At 42.1% G+C, this 14,234-nt stretch overlaps 1 protein-coding gene across 2 annotated transcripts; it reads right to left on the bottom strand.

Moving 5' to 3' along the window:
* Positions 1-8,167: 8,167 nt before the first annotated feature.
* Positions 8,168-12,672, bottom strand: LOC116262261 (trihelix transcription factor GTL1-like). Of its 2 annotated transcripts, none has more exons than XM_031641443.2 (3): positions 11,693-12,660; positions 9,542-11,021; positions 8,168-9,155 (listed from the first exon to the last, which is right to left on the bottom strand). In XM_031641443.2, the coding sequence occupies exons 1-3, from the start codon at positions 12,127-12,129 to the stop codon at positions 8,889-8,891; spliced, it is 2,184 nt and encodes a 727-aa protein (XP_031497303.1). In that variant the 5' UTR covers positions 12,130-12,660; the 3' UTR covers positions 8,168-8,888. The 2 variants fall into 2 exon arrangements, with proteins under 2 accessions (XP_031497303.1, XP_031497304.1); XM_031641444.2 differs by having other exon boundaries at positions 8,993-9,151; positions 11,693-12,672.
* Positions 12,673-14,234: the final 1,562 nt, after the last annotated feature.

Below are 14,234 nucleotides of genomic sequence, written 5' to 3'. Positions count from 1 at the left end.
ACACTTTTCTGACTCTTCCACTTGCGTCGTCGTCTGAGTACAAAAAAAAACAACAGGTTTCCTACTAGAAGAAGGCACCTTCCTTCAAGTGCCAGAACGCCCCCACTAGTTAATGCTAGAAGATTTGTTCATATGGACTCTTTTTTAATTGTTGGGATCTTTTTTTCTTCTTCTTCTTCTTTTTTTCTTTTTTCGTTCTATGAACCAAATTAAACATCTAGTCATCTTTGAAGGGCTTGGCACAAAGGGCCGTTAAGACTCATAGGCGGCCAGTATCCATTTTGAATTTTCAGGATATTAACTTATTGTACTTTAAATGAGCCGTGACATCTATAGCTTGTTGAATGGCATGACAAAATATTTATCCGACTCACCTGACAATTAAAAATCTAATCTGCAGTCCTGTTAAAGGGATACTTGAAGCTTGTTTAGACTAAAAATGAGTCTAAGAATGAGAGACCTCTTAACGTGGAGGATATCAAGTTAGAAGACTCTCGATCAAGTCAAGATCGACATTTGTATTGTCATTTTGAATCAATGATCCGAGTAGGGGAGGAGCAACGGTAGCGAATTAAAATTTTTTTATGTAAATTTTAAAAAATTTCACTTGTTTTCGGCTCATGTCAAAATTTAGAAACTATAATTCGACTTCTTCTGGTTCTGCCCCTGAATCTGAGGCCAATAATAAAGGTAGTTGATAGACATTATTATGATATATGATATGACGACCTATCTTTTTGATAGATGATGGAGATATTAGAGCATTTTAACGATATGATTTGATGGATCATGTCATACTCAAAAGAAGTTGAGAGTTCACCCATCCGGTCCCACTGCTGGTCTATCTTTCACAATTAGCTAATCTACCACAGACTTGCTTTTTTATAAAAAATCTACTGACCTTGGCTTTTTAGTGGGTATCTTAGAATTACCTGCCACTTTTTGAAGCGATGTCCCCCCTTTTTCTAAAGCGCCATGCAAAAATCCTATCATGCACACGACTGGTGAGAGAAGTGGCAAGGAACGTGTGCCCACATTATATATATATATATATATATATATATATATATAGAGAGAGAGAGAGAGAGAGAGAAAGTAGGTACTAGACACTTAAATGCTATATGAATAAAGAACAACAAGTTCTTCTCCACACCTTTTTTAGATCCACACATGATAATCGAAAATTTCTTTCGGATGGCTCAAATTTAGATTGGAATGATTCAAAAATGTGTAATTCAAGTTCCTCTTGGCTAAAAAGTTCATGGCTCCACCATTGGGCAGTAATATCCAGCCAGGATTGTTATTGAATGTACCAATGTATTGTGTCTATATATATATATATATATATATCATTTAGGAATACCATGGTGAAATGCCCATAAAGTAACATGAAATTGTAGTGAAACCTATGTTTACTAGGTGACCTCTTTCTCTCTTTTGTGCTTCATCTTCCCATCACCTAGGTGCTTTCTTCTTGTTTTTTAATTTTAAACAATCTATTATTTTTTCTATACATTTGGTTTCTTTTCTTCCCTTTCACATGTTCTAACTATAGTTTCCAGCCAATGGTAGAAATTGCCATCATCTTCATTTTTTATTTTCTGAATAAAAAGAAACGAAATAACGCTTGTAAGAAAATATTACCTATCTAGAATCTGTAACTGTAGAACTAACTTTTGTAAACTTTAGATGTTTAATGAAGCACCAAAGGATGTTTTGGTTATTAAGAAACTAAGACTACTAAGGTCACTTTATTTTTCTCTCACTATATTTTTCTCTTACTGACATATTACTAGAGTCTTGTTTCTATGTTTCTCAGGTGGACTGAGCTTCCACCTGTTGGCAGCGAGGGGTTCCGAAGATGCCACCCCATGTGCCCAAGGCATATATAACGTCTTCTAATAAATATTTTGCATCAAAATACATATAGATCAAATAATATTCTCATAATCATTTTAAGGTGAGTAGGAGGTTAACAATACATTGCTCGAAAAAAAATTTTGGAAGCCCCTCATCTTCCCCCAACCTCCAGTGGGCTGCGTTGAGGTTTGGTATGTCTGTGGGTCAACTTCGTCTCAATAGGGTACCCTTACTCTTTTATAGTCTAGGGTAGTAGCACTCATGTAAATCAAGTCAAGGACATACTTTCTATGTGCACCATGTTCCAACCAGTTATACAAGTCAAGGACATACTTTCTATGTGCACCCTGTTCCAACCAGTTATACTGTGCCCCTTAAAGCTAATGACGTAAACATTTCAAAATTTTTATTGGTACCGAACAGCAGTTATGATTCAAGTCAATATGACCAAAAAATAGTTGCCATTTAATTCTTAACAAGCATACACTAAGTAACATGACCTTGGATAACATGCCTATTACTAGAAAAAGGTGTAAACTAATAATAGATGACTAAAATGTCCATCACACTTTTCTCCTTTTTTTTTTCTTAACTATAGATCATGACAGATCATACATCCCTAGTTAGATAACTAAGTAAATCTAAAAAACCAGAAATATAGACACACACGGGAGACATTTAGGTCAGTAATAAAAACTAAACCCATTGATTTTTTGTTAAAAAAACTATTTTGAATAAAATATAAACGTCTTAATATGCTTATAATGATTATTTTGACATAAACATGTTTTTCTTCAAGTTGTTTTAATGAAAAATGTTGATTTTTTTTTTGTCATGTCATGGGGGCCATACATTTTTATTATCATAAAAACATCATTAAAGTTTAACAAATGATCAACTTAGTATATGATTTGCATCACCCATCCTATCAATAATATGGTTAGATTGTAAATTAAAAACAATTTAGAAATCAGAATCAAAGGGTCTGCCTTTTATCCGTGCCATATATATATATATATATATAAACGTAATAGTACCTTAGTTTTAGAAGTTAGGGGAGCGAAGATAATGCCATCCACAAGAGGGAGGAAGGTTTTGTCCGTTGGAGGGAGTGAGGTTGGCTGTCTGAGTGTTAAATCCAAAATCATGAAAGGACAACCAAAGATTGCATCCCATGTGCACCCTCTTCTTTCCCATCATCTCATCTAAACTTCTCCCCGGTTTCTTTCCCCCCTCCACCCACACACGCATATGCACGCACGCACACAGTGATGGGGCTCTTTTATTTTCTCAAATTTCTTTTTATATTTCAGAAAATAATTCATAAATGACTTATATATATATATATATATATATCCATCTAACCAAAGCTATTCATTTAATGCATATGGATGGTTGAGAGAAAAACATGAAGAAACAATTGAAAACAAATACTAGATGATGAAAGTACCAATCGCCTTTTTTCTTCTTTTTTTTTCTAACTGAGTATCATGTTGAGAATGTTTTAATTAGATGGCAAAGTGACTCTAAAAAGCTGGAGCGATCATTAAGCCGATTTAATTAAGATAGTTGGCAATAAAATATTTCTACATTCAACTTGATGTTTAGTTAGATAGGCATGTCTAATTATGCCCGCAAGAGAGTCGCATGCCCTCAGAGTTGAACTCTTGAATTTCTTTCTACACTCTTTAGCCTCTTCATAAAGTTGCTTGTCATTTAATTGGACACCCATGCTGAATACTTTACGTTAATTAAATAATAATTTTAGCTTCGAGTCAAGAAAAATGGGTTGTCTCTATATCTAGTTTAGTTTTATGCACATGGGCGACTCTCTCCTCTCACGATGAAGTTTTTCTTATGCAAATGAAAATGAAGTACGGTCAATTAAATAATGTTTCATGGTGGTCAATCATATAGAACTATTGTGATTTCCATTGTTTCAATATTCTCTCTTATTTTATAAGTGGCCCGTTCCATTGTTGACCTCTGACGAAGACCGTGTTTACTTCTTGCACATGGAAAATATCGAAGGACAATAACTTTTTTTAATTCATTTAATAGTACCCTCATTACTGTTAATGATGTTTGCGAAAAATTTTAAAAATTTTGTACTTTAAAAAAAAATTGTATAAATTTGCACCACATATAACAATTTATATAACAATTTTAATTGAATCAATTATGTTCCCCTACTTGGTACATGAAAAACATATGTGGATGCGTGAAACGTTTTCCACATAAACTCTAAAGGTAGGATGAAAGTTGTGGACTTTAGCTTTTCACCCTACTAACTTTGGGCATTGGTCCTGCTGGCGGCCACCCGGGCCTTGTCAAATATGACAACATTGGGCCTATCCAATCAATTATTGGGCCAGCCCGAGTGGGCCCGATAATTTTTTTATATATATTTTATTAATTTTTATATATAATTATAATATTTTATTACGATTAATTATATTTATATATTAAAATATATATATTTTTAAATTTAATCAAGCCCAAGCCGGGCTATGGTTTTAAGTGTTGGGCTAAGCTCGAATCTAGGTTTCAGGTGTAGGGCTGGCCCCATGCCGAGGCCTACACCTAACTGGTGTGGTTCCTTGACCATACCCATAAACATATTCTGCAAAGACAAAATTATTTTTTTTCTCATAACTCGACCTAATAAATTAACCGTATATATATATATATATATATATATATATATATATTGTCTTGTTGAAATATCGTAATTCACCTCCAAGCAATTATTAATTGCAACGTAATAACAACTACAACAAATATTTATCTCATAACGGTTAAATACTAAGAGCGAGTTTAATAACTTTAATTGTTTATGTCACTTTTTGCAATTAGGCACGCTATAAGGAAGCCGTTGACTTCTTTCATTGCCTAAAGAGGTTAGAGATAAGAGGTTCCAATCAGTTCACTTAATTTCAACGTGAAATTACAATTCTTGTGACTACACGCTCTCATGATATGACTACACGCTCTCATGATATAATTCAATTATTTTTCATAAGGATTGATTGTTTGGCAGTTACAATTCTCTGTATTGAGGTCGGAATAAATTTACAACTAAGTGTTGATGAATATGTCTCAATCTTTATAATATATACATAGAACACTCACAAAATATTTTATTTACCAACAATTTTTAAGGGATCGTATTTCTGGCACACTAGATATGGTGTTTGATTAGGCTGCTTTAAGGCCCCGTTTGATGCACATGAATTTTGTTGTGCATCGAGAGAAACTGCAAGTTTTTGTATGGCTTTCCCTTTTTTAAATCACACACAGGAAAATTTACCATGGTAAATTAGATGGAACAGGATAATTTTACCCCTCAAAAAAGTTGGACCCTGTGAATTTTTTTCCATGGTAACTTTAACGTTGCAAATTTCACCTTGATATCAAACGGAGCCTAAAATTGAGACACATTATGAGAGACTCACTTGGGTTCCTTGATCCCAATTGGTTGTTTGACAATAGTAATAGTAAGAAATTATTTCTATTGTCAGACGGCAGCTAAAGTTACATTTAAGTAGATAGGATTAAATGTCCATAAAGAAATTATTGCTCAAGTTTTAAAGATATATTTATGAGATAAATTAACTATCTCATAAATCAAATACGATGATTGTTTTCCTAGAAAGTGTGTTTCTTTTATCTTGACTTAGTTTAGAACATAAGACTTCTATTATAAGGGACTCTTTAGCTAAGATTAATGGACCATTAAACTTTATCTGAAACAAACAAATTTATGAGATACTCACATAGTGTTAATAAATTTTCTCAATAAAATTAAGTATATGATAAATAAAATACGGCGATTGTTTTCCTTCTTTTATGTGGACTTTGTTTGAAACACAAGGCTCCTTTCCGATGGGACAATTTGCCCAAGATTATTTTACGAGTAAAATTTATTTGAAACAAATTTTACCTGCTCAAATGGACGCCGGCTGATCTAGAGGTGCTTTGTTCCATTGGAAAACAATCCGCGGCATGTAAATGGTTCCAAATCGAGATGGATCCACCTGCTTTTAGGGAATTCAATTCAATCGAAACCATGCCATGACGTTGGATTTAAACCTGGATTCAAACGATACCTTTTGAAAAAGAACTTCATCCAAAGTAGAACACAAGTCCCAACATTTTTATGTAACCGGATCAAATCATTATCAGATCCGTCCTAGATATCGGACTGGAGTTCGAATTTGATCATGAAGCTGCATACCGGATCCAAATTCTACCAGTAACCGCATCCAAGTCTCTTTACGAGGTCCGAATAAAGAGATTCAGAATCGAATCGGCACCGTGTTAAGTGATCCATTCACATTCCTGCCGGCCACACGGACGTTGTCGTTGTCAAGGGTCGTATTGAAGTGATTTATATTCCACATGGGTTGCGGATCGAATATTGGATTCAATTTGGTGGGTATAGAATTTTCTAGCTGCTTATCAGCTCTTGACAGCTTCCGGCTATTTTGGATCCGATGGGTTTGGATAAGGGAAATCCAGGGTGGGGGCAGGATGGTAAGCTTGGATAAAAGCGACACATGGGGGAAGGGAACGTCCGTAGTCACATCAACAACATGCTAAGCCGAACCACATATATATGCGCCCAATCTTAATAAGGCAAAAAATAAATGACCGCTTTTTCAATCCCACGAGCCAAAAGCGGCCGTGCAGGAGAGAGAGAGAGAGTTTTAAGAGAAAAAAACTCCAAATATCATCCGAAAAAGAGCTTGTTGAGAGAGAAATTCATCCAAATTTGGTTATCATTTTCATTAAACAAGAGTTTGATGAAAGAGTTCAGTAATTGGAGTTGAACTAAATTCATGAAATTAAATATGAGACTAGAGCTGAATCAGACATCAATTTAGATTCCAATTACCATCAATTCTATGGTAATATAAAAAGGTTAATTGGTAATAGTAACATATTCGATGAATCTACTAGATTCATCAAAGAGTGTTATAATCTATCTCATTTATTGGAGCCAAAGAGCTCCAAAAATACACATAAACGATGAATCAATGCATGATTTAAATATAAAAACAAATGCACGATGTCATGATATAAAATAAAGATAACTCGTACTGATCTTTTTCACTTAATTGCAATTGCAATTGGTGGCATGTACGACGAACTACTCAAACTTGATATTGTTTTTACCATAGATGTACTGAAGTCCCATGAAAGCTTCGCCGCTCATCCGGCAGCGGCGCCGGAAAAACCAAACTAGGCAAGACTTGAAGATGCCGATCCCGTTAAAATCACAAGACTATTTGGGAAATGAACATGAACAGAACCTTTTTTTCTTTTTTTTTACCCCCCAAAAGATTTTTCCTTTTTCGCCCATCCCAAAAAGGGGCCCGCTGCCTGCTTGGTAGGTTTTTTGCTTTTTGGTAGCAGGGAAACGAGGGGACCCCATCTCGCGGGGGGGCGCCGCTTTTTCGAATTTTGGGAATAAAAGTGGGTGGAAATGGAAATGAACAGAAGGTGAAAAGGAAAAAGAGGTTGAGAGAGGGAGAGAGGGAGGGAGGGAGGGAGGAGGCGCTTGCGTCTACCTTTGGTCATCAGCAGGAACGCCCACGTGGGTGCCTCGGGCGCCCCCAGAGCGAGTCTCAGTCTATAAATAAATTTCTGGAAAAAAAAAATTGGTTCTTTCTAGTCCCTCCATGAAGCCTATAAATGCGAGCTCGAAGAAGGAGACTGGAGTCGGGGGATTTTTTTTTCTCTCCCTCCTCCTTTCATGGGACTCGAAGAAAGTCTTGTAAATTTGTTGAGTTCCTCCAATTAGACAGCGCAACCTTTCATTTCCTCCATCTCCGGCGCCATAAGTTGAACAATATCGTACTTTCTCAGGCGTGTTTGTCTCCTGCGGTTGCATTCTAACTGGAACATGTTCTTTGGAACGGAGGGTGGAAGGAATCAGATGGACGACCGCGAAAACAAAAAAAAAAAAGAAAAAAGAAAAAAAAGACTCTCTCTCTCTCTCTCTCTCTCTATAGCTGTTGACCATCGACGGCGCGACGCCGGCTGTCGACGGAATTCCTCCATCTTTAACTATCATCTTTCTTGGAGGGGAACAAAATGAGAAATCGGCGGCGTGCTTGTTTCTCTCTCTCAAACTGGAAGCCAGACGTGGACCAGATTGAGTTTTGATCAAGCTGATCGTGCAAATTAGGCTGCAGGGCAAGAACAAGAGGAAAACTGAGAAATTAAAGACTACAATTCATAAAACATGAGGAAAAAGAACTTGGGAGTCCGATGGGCCAATAAGGAGGAAGAGAGAGCTCGATGAGACAGATGTGGATGTTTTATTTCCTCCAATGACAATAAAATAGACCGTAAAACAACACTCTAGGAGAACAAAATGATAAAAGAAGAAAAGAAAGGGAGAAGAGAGAGCAGATCTCTGAGCAGAGAAACTATACATGATACACTTAGAATTAACAGCATCGACTATCGAAAGAATCAGAAACAGCAAACATCTTCCATTGGAGAAACAAAATGGCGTCCCCTTCGTGCCACAAAGTCCATCATCTTCTCCTCGGTTCGACGGCCGGAGATTCCAGTGTCCGCAAAAGGCAGCACCATCATCGGTTTCCTTTCGTGGGGTCCCTTTTTCTTTCTTCGAGTCATGCCTCCTCCCCATGAAGTTTCTTCCTCTCTCTCTCCCTCCCCGCCGTCGATCTTCTCAATATCTCTTTATTGAACAAATAAATAAAATAGCATTCGTTTCTTTCCGCGACCATGAATGGAAAAACACTCCCGGGAGAAGATGAACAATGGCCAGTGTGGGGGTTATTCACGAGGACGATCGTCAAGCGCTCGTCCTCACAGAATTGGTACATATGGTACACTTTTTCAAATTAAATGAAAATGAGAAGAAAAAAAAAACCAAAAGGAATAATAACTTAGAAGAACAAGAACAAAGAGGTGAATGAAGCTGGAAAGAAGGGAAAAGAAGTGTTGAAACTGAACAATGAGGTGCCGGCGAAGAAGAAGAGGAATGATAGTCATTGAATCATGGTGATGAAGGAACCAGAATTGCCTGCTGAGCTTGGGCCGCTCTGCCTCCGATATCGAGCCTCGTAGGAGGCGGCTATCCGTCCCTCAGACCCTTCATCGTCGTCGTCCTCATCCTCACCCCTCTCTCCGTCGTCGTCGTCGTCCTCCGGCTCCGCGTCATCGCTGTCAGCATCGGCCATCTTGGCGTAGTCGTCCATCACCACCGTCTGGTGCTGCTGCCGCTGCTCCAGCAACTCCCTCACAATGTCTTCTGGCTTCAAATCCAATACCAGTAATCAATCAAGCTCGAAGTAGAAGAAAGAGAAAAGAAAAGAAAGAAAAAAAACAGACAGGTCATGTGCAAAAAGGAACGGAAAAGGGGAACAAGAAAGAAGAGTAGGTGCCGCAAAATGCGATTGTCTCTAATCAGAATTCCACAGGCCCCGAAAGCGCCTGTCCTGTCACCAACACGAGGTGACGGAGACCCTCTAAACGCAAATTACGGAAACGTCCAACTCTGTTCGAGATACTACCGACTCTCAGTTTGGCATTTTCGTCCATTCTGCCTCTGCCATCTCGAAATGAGCGATGGATTCCATGGAGAGATGGGGAGAGGGAGAGAGAGAGAGAGAGGAAATGGATGAGACCATCGTTTTTTTACCTTCTTCGCACCCATTCCGTTGCCTTCGTCGACCACGCTAGTGTAGAAGCCCGACGTCGACTGCGCCCCTTCTCCGTTGCCCTTGTGCACCGGCCCTTCGCTGTCCCCATCTCCGGATTCTGTCTCCGGCGGTGCCGCCGATATCGGCGTCGGCATGATAGCCATGGCGCTCGAGTTATGTGGCTGATCCGGCAGAACCGATTGTTCCGGTGCTTCCTCTTCCGGCTTGGTTGGTCTCCCGCCGAGCATCTTCTTTCGATAGAGCGCGTCCAATTGGTGGAAGTATGGGCACGTCTTGGCGTCCTCCGGCCGCTTCTTGTTGCTCTCTTTCACTTTCTTGAAGTACTTGTTGATGTTCTCCCACTTTTCCTTGCACCTCTTGGCGCTTCGCTTGTAGCCCATCTTCGCCATCTCCGCAGAGATTTCCTCCCACAGCGGTCCCTTTGGCCCGGCTTCTTGGTACTTCGGTTCGAGACCGCTTCTTAGATTGATGAGTGCCAGCACCTCCGCCTTTGGCCACCGGGAGCTCGCCGGTTCGAATAGCGCCGGCGCCGGTTCCTGATCATGAGTGACGATATTGGTCGTCGTCGGCATTGGCCTAGTTTCTATCAATTGCGGTGGTTGATGCTGCTGTGACATAGGCTGGACGAGGGAAGGAGGAGCGGTGGAAGTCGGCTGTGCAATCGACTGCGGAGGTGACGGCTGCGGCGGAGGAGGGAGGTGGATGGTTTGTCCTGTGACCTTCTGAAGGAAGGCGATCAAGGCGGCGTCTCTCGATGCCGACATTGCGCGCTCCTGAGCCAGATATTCGAGCTCCCGGCTCAGGCGAGCCATCTCCTGCCTTTTCCATGCTTCTTCTCGTATCATCCTGTCTTCCTCCCTCTTTTCGATGGCCTCTAGGAACTTTTGCTGCAGTGCTACTTGCTTCTCCACCACCTGTTTCATCAGCCCTTCAAAGAAATCCATCATTTTTTGGGTGCTCGACTCGGAGGACCGTTTTCTTTTCCGGTGACCTTGTTCCTCAGCCCCATCCGACGACTCGCCGGAAGTCGAGGACCCTCCAGAAGAGAGGCTCAAGCCGCCGCTTATGTCAGCCGCGACCCTGGGCAGGCCTTGCAGTCCCGGCAGTGTGGGACGCCTTGGTTGGCTGGAAGCAATAGGGGTGACGCTGCGTGGGGGAGGCTGAATCCTCGCAGCACTGACGGCGCCCCCTGTTGCTCCAGCCGTAGTGGTCTGAATTGTGTTCATCATGGCCGAAGTCGTCGCGGTGGCTGCCGCGGAAGCGGTGGCGGCAGTGGACGTGGTATTGGCACCGCCGGGGTTGCCGTGGAGTGCTTCCAATTGCGAGAAGAATCTGTAGCTCTTCCCGTCCTGCCTGCCGGCCCTCCCTTCCTTGGTCCTCTTATAGTACTTGTGGACATTCTCAAACTTCTCCTTGCATTTCTTCGCACTTCTGTGGTACCCCAATTCCGCTAGCTTCCTGTAAGATCCACAAGCAAGAGGAAAGCAGAAAGGAGAGGGTGAGAAAGAAAGAGCTGCAAATTTGGCAGCGATTCATGCTTCTTTCCTAAAAACAAACCAAGTATTAGTGTACTTGTCTCTTCCATTTTGAACTGGAGAATGAACTGAGGTATGCTGATAATTATTCCGGCCGGAAGGAGCATGAGCAATGATGAGAGGATGATGGTGGTGGTGATGAGGACGATGAGGGTGATGGGGTTGAGTTAGTTTGGGGTGTGGGAGGGGAAAAGCATGTCGAGCCATCTGCGTAGCTGCTAACAGCAAGACAGCAGAGTCACCATGAACCGTGGTACGACTCAATTGTATCGTTAGCAGTCTTTTTCTCGAAAATTTCGCCTCTTTTGGGACATACCGAACCGTGTACTGCAAGACCCAGGAGCACGGTTTTCCGTGAAGTTTCTCCGTTACCTGGATCTGTGAATCCCAAGGAGCCAATTCAACGCCAGATGGGAGAACGACTGACCCCAAGAGAGAGAGAGAGAGAGGGAGGGCAATGTTTTCTGTGCATGATTCCTAAGATGACTCAACGGATAATGAGAATTAAGAAGAACTGATGGGTCATGGGCGCGTTTGGAGAGGGGGGAAGTTGAGGTGGAGAAGAAGGGATTTGCAGTCTGTAGGAGGTCGTACCTGGAAACATCCTCCCAAAGGGGGCCCTTGAGGGTGGCCTCTCGGAAGACGGCGTCCATCTCCGACCGGATTTTGAGGAGGGCAAGCGTCTCCTGCCGCGGCCACCGGTTCCCGGGAGGCCCCCTCTCGGCCTCCTCCCCAGCCAACGCCTCCTCGTCCGCGAACCCCCCAGATGCCACCGGCTCCAATTCTTCGAAATTTGACGGCCGCGCGGCAGGAGGCCGCGAGCTGATGGGGGATGCCGCCTCCGCCATGGGTTCCCCTTGCTTCTGCTGCAACAGCGGGTCTGTCTGTGCATGGTGAGCAGCCGGAAGGTCGTGGCCACCTGAAATTCCGATCATGTGTCCCCTTCCCCCTCCCCCACTCCCTCCGGCGGCTCCTCCCCCATACTGCGTCACCTCCGGCGTCACTTGGTACGGAGATCCTCCCTGCTGCATATCTCTCTCTCCCCCCACTTCTCCCCACTCCCCCCTTTTTTTACCTACGTTGTCCACACTCTTTTTACGAAGAAAAAAAAAAAGATACTCAACGTCTCTCTTCCCCCATCCCCAGTGAGAGAAAGAAAGAGAGAGATATCGGAAAAGAAATCTGAGCAAGGGTGCGAAGGTGAAAAAAAAAAAAAAAAAAAAGAAGGGGCAGCCGAGGAGGGGGTGGGACAACTGGAAAGCTGAAGCTCGGACGCCAAAGAAATCCAGAGAGGCGGAGAGAGAGATAGAGAGAGAGAGAGAATGAGGAACGGGTGCTTGGAAGATGTCGAAAATTCTAAAACTAAATAAAAGATAAAAAAAAAAACACAAGAGAAATGGAGCTAAAGAAAATTAAGGAGATGGATAGATCATGAGGGAGGAGAGAGAATAAGAAAAAGAGAGAGAGAGAAAGACCCAAATTGACAAAACAAAATGAGATGCTGCGTTGTCAATGTCTGTCTTTGAAGCTAATAATAATTTTAACTCCTCTTACCTCTCCCACAATGCCCACATCCAAAACAAAAAGGTAAAAAAAAAAAAAAAAAATCAAAGAGTAAAAACCTTCTCTCTCTCATCCTCTGAGAGAGAGAGAGAGAGAGAGAGCAGAGAGTTAACTCTGTAAAATCACCCCTGTATTCAACTCCAAGGCGTTCCGCCGCTCCCAGTGGCGCGTTCGAGAATCGGCACAAACCCGAGGGCCGAAACGGAAAATGAGGGTGGTGGAGGTGAAAGAGGGCAGACAAGAACACGCTGAACAGCTGTAGCGTGGGCCACCCCCACTCTCCCTGTGTATATGCGTGTGCGTCTGTGTGTTGCGCGCGCGCGCGCCTCCGTCCCTGTAGGATGAACGTGCCAGGCAGTTGTCATGGATCTCGCTCCCGCTCCCACGCCGGAATCGAAAGCTCCGGCGAGCTCCATCCCGGCGACGTCAGGTCCGGAGACGGCAGGCACTTCTTACCGGGGGCTTCCGCTCCCTCCTGCTCCTCGATAATAATTGAAGCGCCCCGCCACTCCCTTCTCTCTCTCTCTCTCCCTGCAGCCATTATCTTTTACCTTTTCCTTTTTACCGCAGGGAAATTTTACGGCGGTAAGAAGAAGAGAAGACCTAGCTGAATCTGCTGCTCCTCGGACGTCGGTTGACTCCAAGGCTCCGCCGACCAGACGATTTTATATTCACAAGGGCGAACGCGAACTTTCCTTCCTTTTTCTTTTTCTGAATTATTTCCGTCTATTTTCCCCGTTCACTAGTTTAAAATCAGGTAGTGTAGGACCATTTTCGAGCTTTCTTGTTGCTAGCGACGCCTTATTGCTGGTCGTCCCTACCACATGGCCACCGTTTAGGAGTTATCCTTATTGTCATCTCGCCAGATTTTTTTTTTTTTCACTTCCACGCCTTCCTCCCTCTCGGCTCAGCTCCGGTGAGTTCAATTCCGTTTAACACAAAATTTTTCGCAGTGTTTCAAAGAAGAGATCCAAGTTCTTTGCCGCAGATGGAGACCGCCGTTGCTTTAATTTATGAAGAATGGAGAAGGGAATCATGTTTTGATGCATTCTAGTTTCGACTGCCCGTGATTTTAACAATCATCCGATCGATTGACCTTCACTGAATATGCTTTCGTGGGAAAAGAGATCGGTTGACGTTTAGCGTTTGGCTTTGGTTATTTATTAGTGATCACGTCGGATCCAGTATTTTGCAAGCAATGTACAGCATGTAAAAAATTGAAGAACTCTTTAAATTCTCCATGCACTTAAGTTCTCGAAATGATAATTGAACGAACGAATGAATATTTACATATGCGCATGGATATGTATGTGCGATGTCGGCAATGAAAAGTCTTTTATTAGCAAGAAAACTGATTCTGCCATTTTGAGCAATTTGATTAATAGAAACTCAAGCTAAGTGAATGAGTTAGGGTATCATTAGAAAAAGACAGAGATCAGAAGCAAAAAGTTGAGCCTAGCTAGAATTGAACACGTCTTTTCCTTTTCCAATATGGAAGGTTTTGTATAAAGCCCTCGGTGACTGCCGCTTTTTGCCTCCTCATCAATGCTTTTGCGTTTGCACCAAGCGATGC

The sequence above is a fragment of the Nymphaea colorata genome, chromosome 10 (genome assembly GCF_008831285.2).
Source record: "Nymphaea colorata isolate Beijing-Zhang1983 chromosome 10, ASM883128v2, whole genome shotgun sequence".
In the NCBI taxonomy this organism is placed as follows: domain Eukaryota; kingdom Viridiplantae; phylum Streptophyta; class Magnoliopsida; order Nymphaeales; family Nymphaeaceae; genus Nymphaea; species Nymphaea colorata.
The sequence above is the reverse complement of the archived record's forward strand: the minus strand, read 5'-3'. Positions and strand labels throughout refer to the sequence as shown.